Below are 19,826 nucleotides of genomic sequence, written 5' to 3'. Positions count from 1 at the left end.
TGCTGTTTATTCTCCATACATCTCTAAACCAATCAGCAAATTTACCCACTGTACAAGACCCTTTTGTGCCTATCATACAAATTAATATCTTCCATCTGTGAGATGATCCTCATGTCAATAACTAGGAATGGATAAATAGTGGTAAACTTCAGGTTCATTTTTTTGGTGGTCAAGAACAGCTTATCACGAAAATGTTTACTCCTCTGTTTCTCAGCCCTTCCTGCTCTCTTCAAAGAAGAGTTAAGAAATGAGGAAGCCACAGAGGGTGAAGTAGTCACTCTGCGCTGTGAGCTGACCAAGACTGCTTCAGTGGAGTGGAAAAAAGGACACACAGTACTCAAACCTAGTGAGAAATACAAAATGAGGCAGAAGGACGTCACTGCAGAACTGGTGATCCATAATCTAAATGAGAGTGATGCTGGTGATTATACCTGCGTGTGTGGGGATAAGCAGTCCACAGCTTCCTTAGCAGTACACGGTAATAACCAATTTCATCTAGATGTCCTCGTTATCAAGATTATAGTTTTGGGTTAATTTTTCCTCCATGTTCATTGCTGTCTCTCCATAGCTCCTATGAGTCTGATTTTGCATGAAATAGTCATGAGAATTATTTTGCTTTATGTAATTTAAGGGAAAAACCTTCACCCAAGTTCCATATAAAAAGTGGTTTTAAGACCTGATGCCTAAAGTAGATGTGAGTTCAGGCCTGAAGACAACTCCCTACTGTTGCCCTTGGCTTTCCTTTCCCCATCCCTGCCCTTCATGAGGAGGCTGTGTTTGCTGCTCCATTTTAACCCTCTGTCCATTGCATCCTCAGCGCTGCCTGCACGCATCAAGGAAAGCCTGAAGGACGAGGAGGTAACAGAAGGTCAAGCAGCCACTCTGCGGTGTGAGCTGACTAAGGTTGCTCAAGTAGAGTGGAGAAAGGGAAGCAGTTTGCTCAAAGTCAGCGACAAATACAAAATGAAAGAGGAAGGCACAGTCATGAAGCTGCTTATCCATGATGTAGAATTGAAAGATGCTGGAGAATACACTTGTGTGTGTGGAGAACAGGAGACAACAGCTGCCTTGATAGTGCATGGTAAAAACCATCAACATCTATCTGTATTATTGTGTTTTTCTCTACCTGGTATTAGTTGTGTGTTCATCTGTGGCTGAATGTTTTTTTTAAATCTGTAAGTTGTCTCTAAGATCTGTCTGTGTCCAGGCTGCTTTTCTGTTTCTGTCTCTTGGTTTGTCCAACATCCCAGAATTATGAGGAAAGGAAACTCTTTCCATCCTAAAATGTTCTCTGTTTCTGTACCACCCTATCTCCTCATCACCATGTGCCATGTGTCATTTTTAATGTCCTCTGTTCATTTTGTGACCTTCAGCCCTGCCTGCAGTTTTCAAAGAAGAACTGAAGGACCTGCAAGCCATGGAAGGCCGAACAGCCACTCTGCGCTGTGAGCTGACCAAGGCTGCAGCTGTGTCATGGAAGAAAGGAAACAAAATACTCAGGGCAAGTGAAAAATACATCATGCGGCAGGATAACGCCCTTGCTGAGCTGGAAATTTGTGAGCTAGAGCTGCAGGATGCAGGAGATTACACCTGTATATGTGGAGACCAACACACCACGGCTTCTCTGACAGTGAATGGTAAATTCATCTTGCAGATGAGTGTTCATTTTTTGTTTCTCTGAAATATCCTGTTGCTGCACAGAGTTTTCACCTATCAGCTTTTTCCTAGGAATTAATTTATGTTCAGGAAAGGAGAACGTCTTGTTCTGACACTTAATTTTGGTCTGATATTCCTGTCAGCTCAACAATTCTTTTCTTACTGTTGCTGCTGGATTTAGTTTTCCAGATCATCATAGTGATAATCTCAACCTGAATAGCTAAAGTCCTCAACTTGACCAGATTTGAACTTCAGTTGAGAATTCATGTTGCAGAAGTCTTGGTTTAAATATACAATTTATTGACTTTCCATTCCCAGCCTTGCCGGTGCTTTTCAAGGAAGAACTGAAGAATGAAGAAGTCCAAGAAGGAGCATCAGTTTCTCTGCATTGTGAATTAACCAAAGCAGCTGCAGTGCAGTGGAAAATAGGGTCCAAAGTGCTCAAAGCAAGTGACAAATATCAAATGAGACAACCTGGCACCACTGCAGAGCTGGTCATTCATGACCTAGAAGTAAAAGATGCTGGAGATTACACATGTGTTTGTGGTGACCAGAAGACAACAGCAACCTTAACAGTTCATGGTAAACAGACCTTATTAAAATTAATAAGTAGTTCTATAGATAAACATCACTGAAAATCAGCTGTTTCTGCCCTGGGTCACTAGATTGTCTTTGTTTTTTGCCCTTTCTCTTCATTCTATGCATAGTTCATTTCTTACTGAGAAAGACTAGCTCAGGACAAAATTTGGAGTCATTATTAATCTGCCCTCCTTTAAAAGGAGAAAACAAGATGTTTCTTTCTGTCCAAGTTCACACTTCTTGGAAATTTTCATTTTCCAGTTCTTTTTCCCCCTCTCATCCCTGTGGTTCACTTCAGCCAGCCACAGTTTTCTCCAAAACATACATGTACGGTCTATCAGGCCCTCTGCTCTCCAAGTACCGCTCAAAGGAGAAGTGAGGGTTGGAGGAGCAGAAGGAGGAGGAGACGTCACTCTGCTGGATGACCTGACCATGGCTACTCCTGGGGGTACCAGATCCTTTAAGCAAATCAGACATGCAGAATGAGTTAAGAATTAACATTTCAGACCTTGTTACCTCTAACCTAAGTATGAAAAATGCAGGACACTACACCTGTGTGTGTGGAGATCAAGGCTTGACAGTTAAGTATTAAAAAAACCCAACAATATAGTGCATCAGCAGTTTGTCTGCTGGTTTATCTGCAGTTTATCTGCTTTGTCTGGTTTATCAGCAGTTTATCTGCTGGTTTATCTGCATCTGTTGCATCTTTATCCTGCTAGCTCCCAATAAACCAAACCAGAAATAAACCATTGTGTTACGTTAATGATCTCATTACCTGATGCTCTGCTCTCTTCTCATCAATGATTATCCATTTTAATGGAGTAACCATCCTTGGCTCTGAAGAACTTACTTGGTCAAAGAGACCCAGTTCTGTGCCCTCCAGCTTTTTTCAAAAAACTTCTGACTCCTCTTGGGCTCTCCTGAGTCATTAACTTTTTCTGAGGCGTTTGGGAAGTACTGTTTGTATTCTGCCCACTTACAGTAGTTGTGCACAAGGCACATTTGTGGGTAAATGTTATTAATTAGTTTTCTTGTAGGTTGTTCTGTCTTTGAGTTATGATTTACAAAAAGGGGAATAGTAAGAATCTGAAATTATTACATGTAATTGGCCCTTCAATTTTTAATCTAAAACTAGAAGTAGTTTTATTTTTAAATTTGTCTGCTTTCCTGTAGATGGGGTTATAAATTTTTAGTAGAAACAGACCAGAAAATAATGATATTGGTCTCCAAGAAATCACACCTGTATAGGTAAAATAGTTCTGTATCCAGCAGTGTTATTTGTGAGTGCAGTTGACCCAAGATCAGGATCTTTCTCTATTGTTCTTTCACCATGACCAACACCCAGGGAACTGATCCCTTATGGTAAGTGAAACCACATCACACTTGAAGGAGGATACCTTCAGAGTTTCTGAACTTGGCTATGGCTAAGCATGGTTGTAATAGGCTGAAAAAGGGCGGCATGAGGGAAAATAATCCCAAGCATAGAAAAGAAACTAGGATTTTAATTCTGGTTTTCTGATGACTATTTGTCCATGTTGCATCCTTCAGCTCTGCCACCGCTCTTTAAGGAAGAGCTAAAGAACAAGGAAGTAGAAGAAGGTGGAGAAGTCGCCCTGCACTGTGAGCTCACCAAGGCTGCTCCGGTGGAGTGGCGGAAGGACCAGAGGATTCTCAAAGCGAGTGAGAAATACAAAATGAGGCAGGAAGGGACGAAGGCAGAGCTGGTGATTTATGAAATAGCTGAAGAAGATGCAGGAGACTACACCTGTGTGTGTGGAGAGCACCAGACTACAGCCATCTTAACAGTACAGGGTAAAAATTATCTTCACCTCCTATTTCCTAACTAGAAACATCTCTCCTCTACTATAAGGTGTTCAGCTTTCCCTGCCTGTTTGTTCAACCTTATTAACTGAAGTTCCATTAATTTGAAAGAATTCCTCACCTTTGATGACCTGCAGGCTGTGTATATTGGAAAATACTGCTCTGCATTTTTCTGTGCCATCCTTTTGTCTTTTCCTTTCCTTAAACACAAACCTGCTATCCTTTCATCTTTCCCTTCTGGCATTCCTTTCTTACCACATAAACCCACTATTCATTTGTCTTTCCTTTCCTTCATTAATTCTCTAAAACACAAATCTGTTTATTCTTTACCATTCCTTTCTGGCATTCTCAATACCTTACCATTTTAATGTTATATAGGGTATAAAAATCAGTATCCAGCATAAGACTGTGTTAGTTATAATTTCTTCTGTACTGAGTTATGTTTATATTGGGTTTTGAGCCCATAACCTCTGTCCTAATGCACAAAGATAGATTTAAACTGATTTTCTAAGCAGGAAAGGATAAATTCTATGGCCTGCTTTTGGTCTTATTTTGTTGCAAGGAGCAGTTGCTGTGCAAACAAAACTGGTGTTTTAGCTTGACACTGCTGGAGATGGGAAATGTGTCAAATCAAGGAGGGTAAACCTGGTTTCTAGCCTGGATATTTTAACTTTGCAGCACTACTATGGAGTGAGACACTAAGCTTGAGACCTGAGATATCCAACCTTGTTAAACAGGTGGAATATCCCATTATGCCACCTAGTTAATTGAGGGACATACGTCAAGGTCACCCAATTTATTTCAAGGACACAACTTCCAATGAGTGCTAGAATTATGTTAAGTGGGGAAAAGATGTTCTGAGACAAGAAGACAGGCTGGGAATCGGTATCTGGAGATTTTCTTTGGGGTCAAGAAGAATCTGTGAGCCCTGGCTGCACCTTTTCAAGGGCATCTCAAGGAAGAAGGAATGATGATGAGTAAGGAGCTGTGCCAGCACTCGGATCTCAACGTGGCTGCTCTGTAAGTAGGAAGACAGAGTACAAAGGCATGAAGTTTGTGGAAGACATCAACACATGCGAATTAAGGGGCTCAGAGATTATATTCTTTGTTCATTTTACACGGAAACTGTTGGAAATCAAGAGTAAATCTCAAGGACAGTGCAATTTTGCTAGCAGGAAACTAGTTTAAAACCAAAGGTTTAGGGTATATATTCCCACTAAGATGTTTTCATTTCTCTTTCCTCTCTTTGTTGTTGATGCTCACCTTTCCATAACCTTCACAACTTTCCCCCGTCATTCCTACTCTCACCTATCCCTGGAGGTATCCTCAGTTTGTAATACTTTTTACCTGCATCCTTCAGCTGTACCTCCATTTTTCCAAGAAGAAATGACCAGCAAGGAAGCGATAGAAGGTGGAACAGCCACTTTGCACTGTGAGCTCAGCAAAGCATCTGCCCATGTTCAGTGGAAGAAGGACCATCGTGTCCTCACCTCGGACAAGAAGTACAGCATGAGACAGGAAGGTTGTGTTGTGGAGCTGGTAGTTCACAATTTAGACTTGAATGATACCGGAAATTATTCCTGTGTTTGTGGAGACAAGAGCACTACTGCTGCCTTAACAGTGCATGGTAAAGTAGTCCATGGGTCTAAGGTCCTCCAAACCTTAGTCGTGCCCAAGTCTGTATTGCTATGGTCTGTTTCCATTCCCTTTCTGTTTGCTTTTGTGTTCCTTTGGAGTTTCCTCATGTTATTTCTCCTTCTGTTAGAATTTAGAAAAGAGCTGCCTGTTGGTGTTTGTCCTCCTCAGCTGTGCTGATCCTTCTCCCTTTCCTTGCCCTGATCCAGAATCCAGGGAAGTCAGGGGAATTTTTTCCATTGTGTTCCACTGACCTGGATCAGGGTTTAGTAGTGCACCATATGTCCTCTCCCCCAGGACTTCATTTAGCTTCTTTTTAATGAATATTCACTCTCTCTGTGGTAATTCTTTTACTCTTCAGCACTGCCTCCAGAATTCAAAAAAGACTTGAAGGACCTAGAAGCTGTAGAAAATGGGACAGCTACTCTGCACTGTGAGCTGACTAAACCTGCTGTGGTGGAGTGGAAGAAAGGGCAGCATGTGCTCAAAGCAAGCAGTAAATATAAAATGAGTCAAGATGGTACCGTTGCAAAGTTGACTATCTGTGAGCTGGATGTGGAGGACACTGGAGATTACACCTGTGTGTGTGGAGATCAGCAGACAACTGCCACTTTGACAGTCAATGGTAAAAAAAAAAAAAGGATAAAAGTGGGAAAAAAAAGGGAAGAAGTTATAATATATTCTGAAAATAAAAGCTGTATGTTGGTGCCGCTTATGGAGAAGACTTGGCTATGGGTCCTAAGGCAGGTGTGCAGAATAACGTAGTCTATACAGTCTAACAGTGACCAGGCAGAAAATGGGTATTGCAATGCAGAACTAGATGCCTTTTGTCAGTATATTACTTTCAAGACAATTCTAATCTCTCCTGCAAGTGGCCTGCCTTAAGAGGGAATCTGAACTCTTACAACTCCCTTCTGACCTTCAGGATATCTTCTCTGTGATCAGGGAAGCATGTGATCAGGAAGCACTTTTATAGTAGGAAAAGTGTTCTGCCATTTTTAGATCATAGATTAGATTAAGCTTGTCATACTTCATGACAAATGTAACTGCTTGAAATCAATTTCTTCTTGTTCTGCAGATATTCCTATTACCTCTCTGTGGAAATAGCCTTGTACTTTGAATCTAGAGCGTTAAGACTAAGAGACATCTGCAAAACAAGCTCTTTTAAGGCTTTCCTTTTCTTTCTGCTTTCTCTATCCCAAACCCCAACTGCAGTATGTTGCAAGTTATATTTCTATTTTATAGCCCTACCAGCACTTTTTAAACAAGAGCTTCAGAATACCGAGGCAGAAGAAGGTGGTACAGCAACACTGAGGTGTGAGCTTACCAAAGCCAAGGCTCCAGTAGAGTGGAGGAAAGGAGATACCACCCTCTACCCTGGTTTGAAATATGAGATGAAGCAACAGGGCTCCACTGCTGAATTGGTCATTTATGACTTAGAACTGGATGATTCAGGAAAGTACACTTGCGATTCTGGACATCAGCAGACAACGGCTGTGGTAACCATTCATGGTAGGCAGAGTATTGACCCTTGGCTAAGTAGAGATGAAGTGAAAGGAGGAACGTCTCACAATATTCCTTACATACATTTATTTGCTTTGCTGCTGGTCTGTGCCATACATAATCTACTTGAGCATGACACATAGTCAAGTTAGAAAGATATTGCTTGCAGTATCTGGAGTGGTTAAACAGCATCAAAGACAGTAACTGTTGCCATGATGTCAAAATATGATGAACCCTCCTGCCCTCTGAGTGTAAGGAGTGTGGCTGCATATGGGAATGGATAACAGAAAATAAACCAGGCACGCTGATGGTTATTTTGGGTTGTTGATTGCTTCAGTAGGTATAAGGGATGCCTAATCGGGTGTAATGCCTTATTGTGATTATAAGAGAAGCAAGAATTGGTGAACAAAAGATTTCTATAACATGTGAATGTGTTGTATTATTACTTGAGGCTTTGAGCCTCAGGTGTAAACACTGAGTGCATATGTTTTCCTCAGCCCATTCTACCATTTTGAGCAAGATTTTGCCAGGAATCTGAATTTCCTCTTCCATTTATCACTCTATCATCATCTCTTACTGCATTGCATTATCTTGTGTTCTCAATGCTAACCTGATCTTTTATATGTTGATAGAAGCTTTGTTTGGAGGAAAAATACTCTTAGCTTAATATTGCAAATTCCTAGACCTCTATTAAGAAACAGGGATCTATGTCCCACTGTGTCCAGTGGTCTTTGACTAAAGCATCCCTAGTTGGCATGGACGTACTTCTGTAGGCAAGTCTGACTCCTTCAGACCACAAACCAGGCCATTCTGTGGACTAGTCTCTAAGACCAGCTCTCACCATCTGTCCTCAGCTCTTGGCTCATGTAATGGCTCAAGAAATGTTCTATGAAGAGAGAGAGTTGCAGCCCAAGGATTGTGGAATCATTAGAATAGGCCATTTCTGAAGAATGATGGTAGGATTGGGTCCTTTCCAGACTGAAACACCCTGAAAACATTTCCTTCTCAAATTTTTCAGCACTGCCTGTCACATTTAAGCAACCCCTTCAAAATAAGGAATCAGAGGAAGGAAGCACAGCTACATTTTGCTGTGAGCTGTCAAAACCCAATGTTGCAGTGGAATGGAGGAAAGGAGGAGTGGGGCTGCAGCCCAGCCAGAAGTATGAAATGAGGCAGAGGGAATGTCAAGTAGAGCTCTTAATACATAATCTCAAATTAGAAGATACAGGAGAATACAGCTGTGATACTGGGGATCAGGAATCCAAAGCATCTTTAAATGTGAAAGGTAGGTGGTCTGAGCTGACTCCTCAAGCAATATATTCCACCCAACATGCAAAGCAACAGTTTGAATATGAATATTTTGAAGTACGTGATGTTTTTCCTTACATTTTCCATTTCATCTGATATACTAGGATTTTATATTTTTTTATAAGAACAGAAGAGGGTGAGACTTTGTTCTTCCACTGCTACATTTAAGTCTTGGGTTTAAGAAGAAATACCTTCTAGCTTTATGTTTGGGAAGAAAACAAAGAAAGAGCAATGTCCACAAGCAAGCGTCCACAACATCTGGACGCTTCACATGATATGTGTCTTAAATATTTAAAAAAGTATTTTCTTCCAGATCTTGGAAGAACACTGACAATGACCTTCCTGATCTGTCAAGGCTGTCCATGGAGTTTTGAACTTCTTTATTCTTGAGATCATTGTTAGATCACCTGAAGGATAAATTCAATCAAAGTAATCAACTCTGGGAAGGATTTGAGTCAAAGAACAAAGGAAAAAAAAAAAAGTGTTGGAAGTGCAGGTGGCTGCTTCTGATGCAGTAAGATCTCCTAGTAGCTCCAGGCAAATTAGAAAACATGGATCCTACCTAGGAATATAGCACCAGCAAAGCACAGTATCTTGTTCTCCAAAGTGTCAGTATAACTGTCTTAACCAGGACGTGGCTCCAGCTTCAATAAAAGCTCCTGTTGCTTCTTTTTTTTTTATCCCTTTAGCTCTGCCAGTTCTTTTCAAAAAGGAGCTCAAGGACAAGGAGGCAGAAGAAGGAGCTGCAGTGAAATTCCAGTGTGAGCTGACAAAGGATAATGCAACAGTGGAGTGGAGGAAAGGCACCATGGAGCTCTTCCCGTGTGCCAAATATGAAATTAAATTAAGTGGTCGCACAGCTGAACTTGTGATTCATAATGTAGAACCAGAAGATGCCTCTGATTACACATGTGATACAGGAGACCAGCAGAGCACAGCAGTCCTCAGAGTGAATGGTTAGCATTGCATCAAAATGGAACTGAGGATAAAAGGGATTTGTGAAATTGTGTGGATGATATTATTTTATTTATTGGTGAATAAACCCCTCCAAAAGTTAAGAAAACGAGGAAAGCAGGTGCCCAGTCATAAACCAGAATACAGAAAGGTGGATCTGGTGAGATGGGATTTGTAGAATGGCTATTTAAGCCTGTAAAGCACAGTGCACAGTACCAGACCCCTTCATCTGATATGATAAAAGCAAGAAACTCTGAACAATGGAGATTTTAAAATTCTAATTCTATTCTTCACTGTGAGGGTGGTCAGACACTGGAACAGGTTACCCAAGGAAGTTGTGGATGCCCCCTCCCTGGAAGTGTTTAAGGCCAGGCTGGATGAGGCTTTGAGCAACCTGGTCTAGTGGAAGGTGTCCCTGTTGATGGCAGTGGGGTTGGAACTGGCTGATCTTTAAGGTCCCTTCCAACCCAAACCATTCTGTGATTCTATGATAAAGATCTATAGATCTTTATTTTTCACACTTTGTATTCATCACTGGTTCATTTGAATCAATAACTAATCCTAAGTCATTTACAACAGCATTTAATAAACCCCCCTACTACTTTCAACTGTTGCAATGCCCTCCCACGTAGACCCTGAGAACCCTGTGTGTAAACAAACCAGGAGTAACGTCTGTGTTTAATCACCATCTATGAAATGTTTGTGGTCAGCTCAAACTGTTGGGTAGGTCTTGTGGCTTTGATCTGAGCCACAACCTTTCAAATTATATCCTCTTGGATGAACTTGATCCATAAAACAGCTGCTGGGTCAACTACGAGTGAAAGAGCCCTGTTCTTGCTTTACATGTATCACAATGGGGTTTGGACAGAAGAACCACAAGCACTAAGATTCTTGTTTTGCAACTGCTCACACACACATGATGGATATTCCCTTCTTGTATTCATCTGTTCTGAGCTGTTCCATGCCCCACTTGAATTTCCTGTGCAACCTGGTGTAAGGAACCTGGTTTGGCAGGTGGGTTGGACTAGATGATCTCCTGAGGTCCCTTCCAACCCCTGCCATTCTGTGATTCTGTGAATAAATGTAGTCCATATTTGCGTGCATCATCTGGAAGGACTTACTGTTAATGATGTATGGTCTTGAAAAAAGAGCAGAGATGTCACAGATGTGTTTAAAGTTTTATGTCTTTTATGGTGTTGAAGTCATAAGTATTTCTATAAAAATGAACAGATTGACACCAGGTTTAATCAGAAAGTAACAGATTTGGCTTAACTAAAATCTTTATGCATGTTGGGGTTTTCAGTATCCAGAGCAGATTCATAAAAGGTGTTATGTTGTTGAATTTATGGGAAACAAACATATTTGGGGAACTTTCTGATCCTCTCCTTGTCTGGATATACAGGATATAGATCTGTTTATAGAGAAAAAACGGTTGTTATTATCATATAACCACTTAATGCAAATTTGTTCTGCAGCATCAGACCCCACGTGCCTTGTGTTGAGTTGTCCATACTTGGCATTCAAGCTAATTAATTGTGCATTAATTGTTTTTCGCTTTGCAGCTATCAAACCCCGGCTGAAGCAGCAGCTGAAGAACGAAGAAGTGGAAGTGGGAGGAACAGCCAAGCTGCGCTGTGAGATTTCCATTAGCAAAGCAGAAGTGGAGTGGAGGAAAGATGGAACCATCCTTCACTCAAGTTCCAAGTATGAAATGTGGCAGGACGGCACCATCCGTGAGCTGCGTGTTCATCATTTGGAGCCTAGCGATGCTGGAGAGTATTCCTGCAAGGCTGGAGATGAGACAAGCTCTGCAAAACTGACCGTGAAAGGCAAGTCTTATTTATTGGAGCAAGGGGATTTTCACTTTAGGTTGCTAAGATTTTGCAAAATAACTTGTTACTCTTGTGAAAAACAATTGTGCTAAACAATTGTGGTGAACATAGAGCATAGGAAGGGTATAATGAAAAAAATCTTGTGGTCAATGAAGGCACCGAAGCAAAAATTCACTTGGTAAGGCAGCTGGAATTTTTGACTCATGGCTTGAAATATTTGCTTGACATCATATGCATGTGAGTGAACAGATGGTTCATCCCCAGCTTCCAGTCACATGGCAGCTGCATCTGGTCTTAATGTCATTGCAAACAGAGCTTGCTTTCAGGTTGGACAGCTAGTGTGGAGCAATCACCACTAGCATCTCTACAGGCTACTCAATATCATAGATACTCTGTACATTGTGCCCAGCTGTGCCATTCTTTGTGCAGATGATGACCTCAGTTGAATGAATTTGTACTGTGTTTGCTCAGATGAAGACTGTGCTGCTTTTCCTTTGGTATTCTCCAGCAGATTTGGGGTACATACAGCTTCTGCCTGTTGCAGGCTGCCTGTCTGATCTTTGCACAGATCTGCAGGTGCCCAGCTGTCCTAGAAACAGGAGTCAAGCAAACTGAAGCACAAATACCCCATGCTCATGCTAGTCCAATAAGTCCTACTGCTCCTGGAGCAGCCCTGCAGAGAGGGACCTGGGGGTTCTGGTTGATGGCAAGTTGAACATGAGCCAATAGTGTCTCCTGGAAGCCAAGAGGGACACCCGTGTCCTGGGGGCACCCAGCACTGCACTGCGAGCTGGGTCAGGGAGGGGATCGTCCCGCTCTGCTCTGCACTGATGTGGCTTCATCTCGAGTAGTGGGGGCAGTTTTGGTCGACACAGTATAAAAAGGATCTAAAGCTACTGGGGAGTGTCCAGAGGAGGCCACTAAGTTGGTGAAGGGTTTAGAGGGGAATCCGAATAAGGAGAAGCTGAAGTCACTTGGATTGTTCAGCCTGGAGAAGAGGAGACTAAGAGGAGATCTCATGGTGGTCTAGAACTTCCTCCCAAGGGGAAGAGGAGGGGCAGGTGCTTATCTCTTCTCTCTGGTGACCAACACTAGAAGCAGAGGAAATGCCAGGGAAGGTTGAGGTTGGCCATGAGGAAAAGGTTCTTGAGGCAGAGGGTGGTGGAGCACTGGAACAGGCTCCCCAGGGAGGTGCTCATGGCACCAAGCCTGACAAGATTCCAGAAGCATTTGGCCAAGGCCCTCAGAGACACTGTCTGGATCTTGGGATTGTCCTATGCTAGGGCAAGAGGTGGACTTGGTGATCCTTATATGTCTCTTCCAACTCACAACATTCAATGAGTCTACGATTCTACTGAGATCACAGAGCCAATTAGATCCCCAGCCAGTTTGGAGAGCCAGCACAGAGCATACACAGCTCTGAAAAAAGACAAAGGAAGGGATCAGTTTCTAATGTTATTCTGTGAAGTTATCGAAGTGCAAATGTAACAAATTTCAAAATCCTGATTTTGGCATCTGGCATTCAAGCCTGATTCACTCCACTACAGCATCAAATGTGATTTAAAAAAATCAATATGAAATAATTCTCTGAGAAAGGGCAAGTCATAAAACCACCAGCTGAAAGACTTTTGCCTTGTTACCAAGTACACTGAAAGTAGTGAACCAGCAGGTTTGGACATGTGATTTGGGAGGCTCTGCTATCTCCATCCTTTGAGGTACTTAAATCTCACCTGGACAAGGTGCTGAGCAACCTGCTGTAAGCTGGCCCTGCTGTAATCAGTGGTTGGACCAGGTGACCTTCAGAAGTCAACTCCAGCCTATATTTTTTGATAATTCTCTGATTTGATCCTTGTTTTCCCTTTCATGACTTGACTACTGATGGACTCTTTGCAGTGCCTGATGTGACCATCGTGAGTGGCCTAAAGGACATGGTGGTGTTTGAAGGAGATGATGTCACGTTTCGGTGCCAGGTTTCACATGAGAATGCCAGGGATGTTGAATGGAAGCTACAGGATGTTGCTCTTCAAAATAATGAAATGAATGAGATCTCAGTGGAAAAAAGAAAGATTCACACCCTGACACTAAGGAAGGTGACTGAGCAGGACATTGGCACCATCACTTTCCGAGTGGGACCCCACACGTCGACGGCAGAGCTCACAGTAAAAGGTAAAGGACTCCCTGTGGTGTGGGAAAGGAACAGGATTGGTAAGAGAACAGGTGACATTTTGTTTATGCTAATAGTAAATTGAAGGTCAGCATTTGCCCCTTGTTAGCTCACATTAGTAGGGTGCTTGTGCTTCAGAGGACACTTGATGAACTGGTGTGGTCTCATAGACTGTCATCACCACAGACAGACAGTGGATATATCACCAGGGTCCTGAAGCTAACTGATTTCTAGAGAGATTATTAGGTTGGCTTCAGTAGATGGATTAATAGAGCTTTAATTTTCATTGCTCCCACTCTTCTTTTTCTTTGTGTACTTTTCTTCTTTGGAGTCTTTCTTTCTCTAAACATTGTTTTGAATAAATTTGCAATCAAACATCCTTCTTCCCTCTTTGAAGCTTGTTTTAACCCTCTCAATATATAACATAGAAGTTCAAATATTTTTTAATACTTCTCAGCTGCAGGTCTGACAGTGCAAGGAAACAAGGTAAAAGTGACTGGAAATGTTTTTGCTGTGTTTGTAATTTCAGTGCCACCTCCAGTCTTTAAGGAGAAACTACAGAACACAGAACTGCAGGAAGAAGAAACAGCCACCCTCCGCTGCGAGGTTTCCCAGCCTAATGTTGCGGTGAAGTGGAAGAAGGGTACCCAGGTGATTTCCCCGAGCTCCAAGTATGAAATCAGGCAAGAGGGAACAGTCCATACTTTAAAGATTCATCATTTAAAACCAGAAGACTCTGGCAAATACACCTGCGATAATGGAAATGAAAAAACGACAGCCACTGTCACTGTTAAAGGCAGGTTGTTTTGCTGTTTTTTTGGTTTCATATTAAAAACTTGTTCCAATTCCTTAGCTTAGTACTAGCGAGAGGGTGTTATCTACTGTCCCTGACTTCAGATGTACTTTACTGACATAAAGCAGCTAAGCCTTTTTCAGAAGTTCCATTAAGTTCTTTGGTGTCTTGAGTAATGAACATGGAGGGAACCAAGTGCAGTAACCACTTCCACAATCCTAGACCCAATGGTCTCTTTCTAGTCATTCAGAAAAACAAGGCTGGAATTAAAGTTAGAATGAGACCATTTTGGCTCTTAACTACCTCAGTCCTTTGAGCTATAGTCCACCAAGGCAAATGTTTCTCAAGAGTCAAAGTGCCCAAGCTTACCTGGTCGCTCAACTCCAGCTGAAGAGCAAGACACCTAAATACGTCCAGTGCCTAGGGTCTTAAAAATAGGTGCTATGTGCCAATATGTCAATTTTTTAAACTCTGCTGCAGTTCAAATACAATATTAATGTGACTTTCTCTGAGATACAAGATCAGCAAAAATAAAGAAGGGGCCAGGATATTCTTCTGAACTATCTTTTGAACTATCCCTTGAGGGCTCTCCCATGAAAGGCACACAACTGCCTGCTGTCACGCTAACTTCAGGATCCAGTGATATCACAATATTTGTAGTGTAAGCAGATCCTCTGATGATGGCTGTCCTTTTGTGTCTCTATGTGTGGCCTCAACCACTACAGCACTTCTTGAAAAAAAACCTCCAAAACCAAGAAGCCAGGGAAGGCTCTATAGTCACCCTTCATGCTGAGCTCTCTAAACATGATGTGTTTTCACCAGTGAGGTGGAAAAAGGGTTAGTTTTGCTCCAAGCCAGCAACAAATATGAGATGAAGCAGATGGGCTCTGCTGTGGAAGCTACTCATTCACAATCTATAGCTGAAGGATGCTGAAGACTACATCTGCAATTCTGGCAATGAGCAAACTATGGCATCCTTGGTAGTGAAAGGTGACAAAAAGCTTTCACTTCACCTTTTAGGGAGCTCTAGGTTAGATTAGATGTTCTGTATGTAAGATTTGGGGACACTGAGGCAGGGAGTCTGGTCCTTTTTTGTTATGAGTATTTCTCTCTCAATGGTGATGTCTGACAGAGGAGGTCTTCACAAAGCTTGTCTGTTGAGATATTATTTCTGTCTCCTACTTATTCCTTTGCTGGTTTCTGTGAGCCCTAGGACTGCAGGATTCAGCAGCATCAATGAGATGCCTTCACTGCAAATGCAACTGACCTCAGCCATTGCAGAGCTGTCTCACAGAATACATCATCCATTCCTACATCACCCACAAGCACCTTCAGATCTCTTTCCTCTTATACACATTTGCTACCCAGTTCCTGTGAATTCATTGTGATTTCTAGAACATAATCTCCTTCCTTTTAAATATCAATTCAACCGTGAAGCCACCAAGGTTCTTTGATGGAACTGGACTTGAGGAACTAAACTTCTACATGTAGCACATTGTAAATCAACCCACCAAAACTCCATCTTGACCCATTAGTGATGACCATCAGTGTAGAGACATCCAGAGTTCATCTCTTTTCCAGGTCCAGTTTACAAATCAGAGGCATTTTATAATGATGTTTCTCCATGCAGCCTTTCAAATACTCAAGAATTTAGATTATTAAGCGTAGGTTTTTGAGTTGTGGCTTTGGTAACCATTTGGAGATACATGCACTTAGATACTCAAGAGCCCATATCCATGACCACTCCTGTGTGAGAAGGAACATATTCCCAGAAATGCTTGGTGTGTGCAGTCCCCAGTGACTCTTGGGGAGTGCAGGGTGCTTAAAGTCCCTGGCAATGCAGCAACTTCTGTCATTTCTTGTTTAGGTTTTAAAGTAACTTTGGAATTGAGTTTGAAACAAATTTGGAATGGCACCACGGTTTTGTTAAGCAAAAGTCTTAAGTGACACAATCAGCAAAGAAACATAATTTTTTTCCTCTGTTTTATCTTGATTTAGCTTTACCAGTAATCATCACACAGCCACTCCAGAACCAGCAAGCTGAAGAAGGTGGCACCATCACTTTGAGCTGTGAAATCTCGAAATCAAATGTCACTGTGCAGTGGAAGAAGGCCGGGACAGTGCTGCGACCAAGTGACAAATACAAAATGCGTCAAGCTGGATCTGTGGCTGAGCTGATGATTCACAACCTGAGTGAAGCTGATGCTGGGGAATACACGTGTGACACAGGGGACCAGCAAACCACTGCAGCTGTGCTTGTGAAAGGTGAGACTTTGCATGGGGAAGGGCTGAACAGAGCTTGGTACCGTGGCTGGGGCACATGATCAAATAATTTGACAGCTAGACATTGTCCTGTGCCCAAGCTGAATCACGGGGATCTCAGAGATGAGAGTGAATTCAGAGGGATAATGGGGTCAGTTATCTCTAGGGAATCAGAAGTGGGTCTTCAGTCAATAATTCTGTGGTTTAGCGTTAATGTCACCTACTAAAATCTGTTGAGAATGTTTTCACAATACATAGATTGCATTATAAATATGAATTATATATTTATTTTACACACAATACATTATAACATGCATACTTTATAGACTATCATATATATGTGCATAATATATATGCACACATACATACATTACATATCTCTAAGAATGTAACATGTCACTACATGTCCTGCCATGTAACTGCATGTCCATGCGTTTAGTGCTTAGTGCTTTGTGGTCATTCTTGTAAATAACATAGTACTGTCAAGAAAGAACAGAACAAAATGTTTAACCCAGGAAGCACCACTTGAAAGTAGATCTGAAACTCTGTTGACCTTTTCCATAAAGAATCATCAGCAACCATAGTGGAGACGCTGAAGGACATAACTTTGTACGAAGGAGAAGATGCGGTGTTTGAATGCAGGCTGTCCCGGGAAACAACTCAGGATGCCCAGTGGTTCCTGGGGGATGTTCCCCTGCAATCCAATGAAATGAATGAGATCAGAGTCCAAGGGACGCGTCACACTTTGATCCTGAGGAAGGTGACACTAGAAGACTGTGGGCACATCAGCTTCAAAGTTGGGCAGCATACCTCAGCAGCACAGCTAACTGTCCAAGGTGAGCAACCTCCTAGGAAGAGGGATTGAGGAGGTACTGGTAAGCACTGTCAATATTGCTTTAACTACTGGAGAGGTGCATTTGGCAGGAGGTGTCCTTGGAAATTTCGTGAGATTCTGCAAATGCAACTTAGGCATTTAAGAGTTAGATATGTACATCTGAGCTAGTTGTTTCAGTCCTTTTAATAGCCCACAGAGAGAAGCAAACATCCGTGGAAGAACATGTAACTTATCTGGAAACAAGCAACTAAGATATGTCAGAATCAATGATGAAGAATATCAAGAGTATGCTCTGAATTAATCTCCTACTTAGGATGTTTTTAGATCATATTTACTCAAAAAAAAAGCCCCAAAACTCAGAAAAAACTTCCCATTAAGTTATATAGAATGATTTTGAATGATGGATGTGTCAACATCTTATCTTGTTTGTTCCTTTTTGATCTAGTTCACAATGTAACCATAGGCCCCCAGTTCCAAACTGGGGACAATGCTGTATTAGACGACTGCAGCAGTGTTGGTTCCCTCTTCCCCGCAGTTGCTCCGGTCACCTTTGTAAAGGCTCTCCACAGCTTGGAGCTGCAGGAAGGTGGCACAGCTCACTTATCCTGTGAGGTGTCCAAGCCTGATGTCCCAGTAGAGTGGAAGAAAGGCACATCCATGATCCGTTCCAGCCAGAAGTACAGCATCAAGCAGGAGGGGAACGTGCACACATTGGTCATTCATGATTTGAAGCGTGTGGACTCAGGGGAGTATAGCTGCCACACAGCTGATGGGAAGACTACTGCCAAACTAGAGGTTAAAGGTATGATGTCCTCTTTGCTCAGCAGCAGTAAGAGGTGTGCATCTCAATTTTTGGAGATCCCCAGTACAAGACAGTCATTGAGATAATGGAGTATGTGCAGCAGAGGCTGCAGGGAGCTGTAGATCATGAAGTATAAGGAGAGGCAAGGGTAGCTGGGTTTGTTCTCTTCGGGGAAGAGAATATTGAGGGGGGACCTCATTGCTGTCTGCAGCTACCTAATGGGGGTCTACAGAGGAGACAGAGAGACAAATTTTCCCTGGAGTGCTCAGTAAACGGATGAGAGACAACAAGTGCAATCTGCAGAAAGGGAAATTCATATTAGGAAAAAAAAACAACTTTCACAATGGAGGGATGGTCAGACGCTAGAACTGAGACCCAGAGTGGCAGAGGAATTTCCATCCATGGAAGATCTAGTTAATGTTTATAAATATGTTAAGGGTGAATGTCAGGAGGATGGAGCCAGGCTCTTCTCAGTGATGCCCAATGGTAGGACAAGGGGAAATGGGTGTGAGCTGGAACACAGGAGGTTCCGCTTAAATGTGCGAAAAAACTTCTTTATGGTGAGGGTGACAGAGCCCTGGGACAGGCTGCCCAGGGAGGTTGTGGAGTCTCCTTCTCTGGAGACATTCAAGATCCGCCTGAACGCCTTCCTGTGTAATTAGATTTAGGTGTTCCTGCTCCGGCAGGGGGGTTGGACTAGATGATCTTTTGAGGTCCCTTCCAATCCCTAATATTCTGTGATTCTGTGATTCTGTGATCTCCAGAGGTCCCTTCATCCTTAAGTATTCTGTAATTGATCCCTGGGTGCATGATCTCAAGTTGTTCTTAAAATGGTGCAACCTCAGGTCTGCAGATGTGTATTCGTTAAGTGCTTTTATCCTGTTCCATGGTTTTATTTTGGGGATGAAAAACCCTCTGGGCTTCAGAAATTATTATTTAAATTAGTTGTGAATTCTTTGTGAAAAGAAGTCTAGGATATGGGGAGGGAAACGCCACTCTTGTAGAACTGAAATTTTTCCTGCTGGTTAAATCCTTTCCCTCCTCCTCCTCCTGTCTGACTTAGATCTAGACTTCCCCACCCCTGGCAGGTCTCCTTAGGTAAATGCATCCTGAATTGTGCATGAATTTCATGAATGGCATTATGAGAATTTTTAAAATAAAACATTTTGCCATTTTCTATATTTGCTTCACCTCTTTTTCCCTCTTTGCACCACTTAAAGCCCTGCCTGTGTTTTTCAAACACTGGCTGAAAAATGAGGAGGTGGAAGAAGGACGCACGGCCGTGCTGCACTGTGAGCTGACGAAACCCAATGCACCTGTGGAATGGAGGAAAGGAGATACAGTGCTGCAGACAAGTGACAAGTATGAGATCCGGCAAGAGGGGACACGTGTTGAGCTCTACATCTATGATGCCAAGGCTCAGGATGCTGGTGATTATACATGCAACTCGGGGGATCAGCAGACCACTGCATCCTTGCAAGTCAAAGGTAAGAGAAGCTTTGCTTGAAGGAAGAGAATTTATGGCTGTGGCTGTCCTCCATAGAGGTGACAAGGACATTTTATCAATTATCATTAGCACTCTGTATCTGTGAATTATAGGAAGTCTCGGGAGGGATTTTTGACAAGGGCAGAGAGTGACAGAACAAGGCGTGATGGCTTGAAACTGGAAGAGGGGAGATGGG

The 19,826-nt window shown here is 42.4% G+C and overlaps 1 protein-coding gene across 1 annotated transcript in view; it reads left to right on the top strand.

Moving 5' to 3' along the window:
• OBSCN (obscurin, cytoskeletal calmodulin and titin-interacting RhoGEF) overlaps window positions 1-19,826 on the top strand; it is a gene marked incomplete at its 5' end in the record, with an annotated part of 75,308 nt that overhangs the window by 21,533 nt on the left and 33,949 nt on the right. Inside the window, 17 exons of the mRNA XM_029084701.1 lie at window positions 215-478; window positions 818-1,081; window positions 1,374-1,637; window positions 1,975-2,238; window positions 3,784-4,047; window positions 5,417-5,683; window positions 6,053-6,316; window positions 6,937-7,203; window positions 8,213-8,479; window positions 9,192-9,458; window positions 11,019-11,285; window positions 13,182-13,454; window positions 13,982-14,248; window positions 16,244-16,510; window positions 17,074-17,343; window positions 17,878-18,144; window positions 19,365-19,631. Coding sequence (XP_028940534.1) covers window positions 215-478; window positions 818-1,081; window positions 1,374-1,637; window positions 1,975-2,238; window positions 3,784-4,047; window positions 5,417-5,683; window positions 6,053-6,316; window positions 6,937-7,203; window positions 8,213-8,479; window positions 9,192-9,458; window positions 11,019-11,285; window positions 13,182-13,454; window positions 13,982-14,248; window positions 16,244-16,510; window positions 17,074-17,343; window positions 17,878-18,144; window positions 19,365-19,631 — 4,530 coding nt within the window. The remainder of the gene's footprint in view (window positions 1-214; window positions 479-817; window positions 1,082-1,373; window positions 1,638-1,974; window positions 2,239-3,783; window positions 4,048-5,416; window positions 5,684-6,052; window positions 6,317-6,936; window positions 7,204-8,212; window positions 8,480-9,191; window positions 9,459-11,018; window positions 11,286-13,181; window positions 13,455-13,981; window positions 14,249-16,243; window positions 16,511-17,073; window positions 17,344-17,877; window positions 18,145-19,364; window positions 19,632-19,826) is intronic.

Source organism: Antrostomus carolinensis, unplaced genomic scaffold, assembly GCF_000700745.2.
Source record: "Antrostomus carolinensis isolate BGI_N321 unplaced genomic scaffold, ASM70074v2 scaffold18804, whole genome shotgun sequence".
NCBI lineage: Eukaryota > Metazoa > Chordata > Aves > Caprimulgiformes > Caprimulgidae > Antrostomus > Antrostomus carolinensis.
This window is presented reverse-complemented; position numbering and strand designations above follow the sequence as displayed.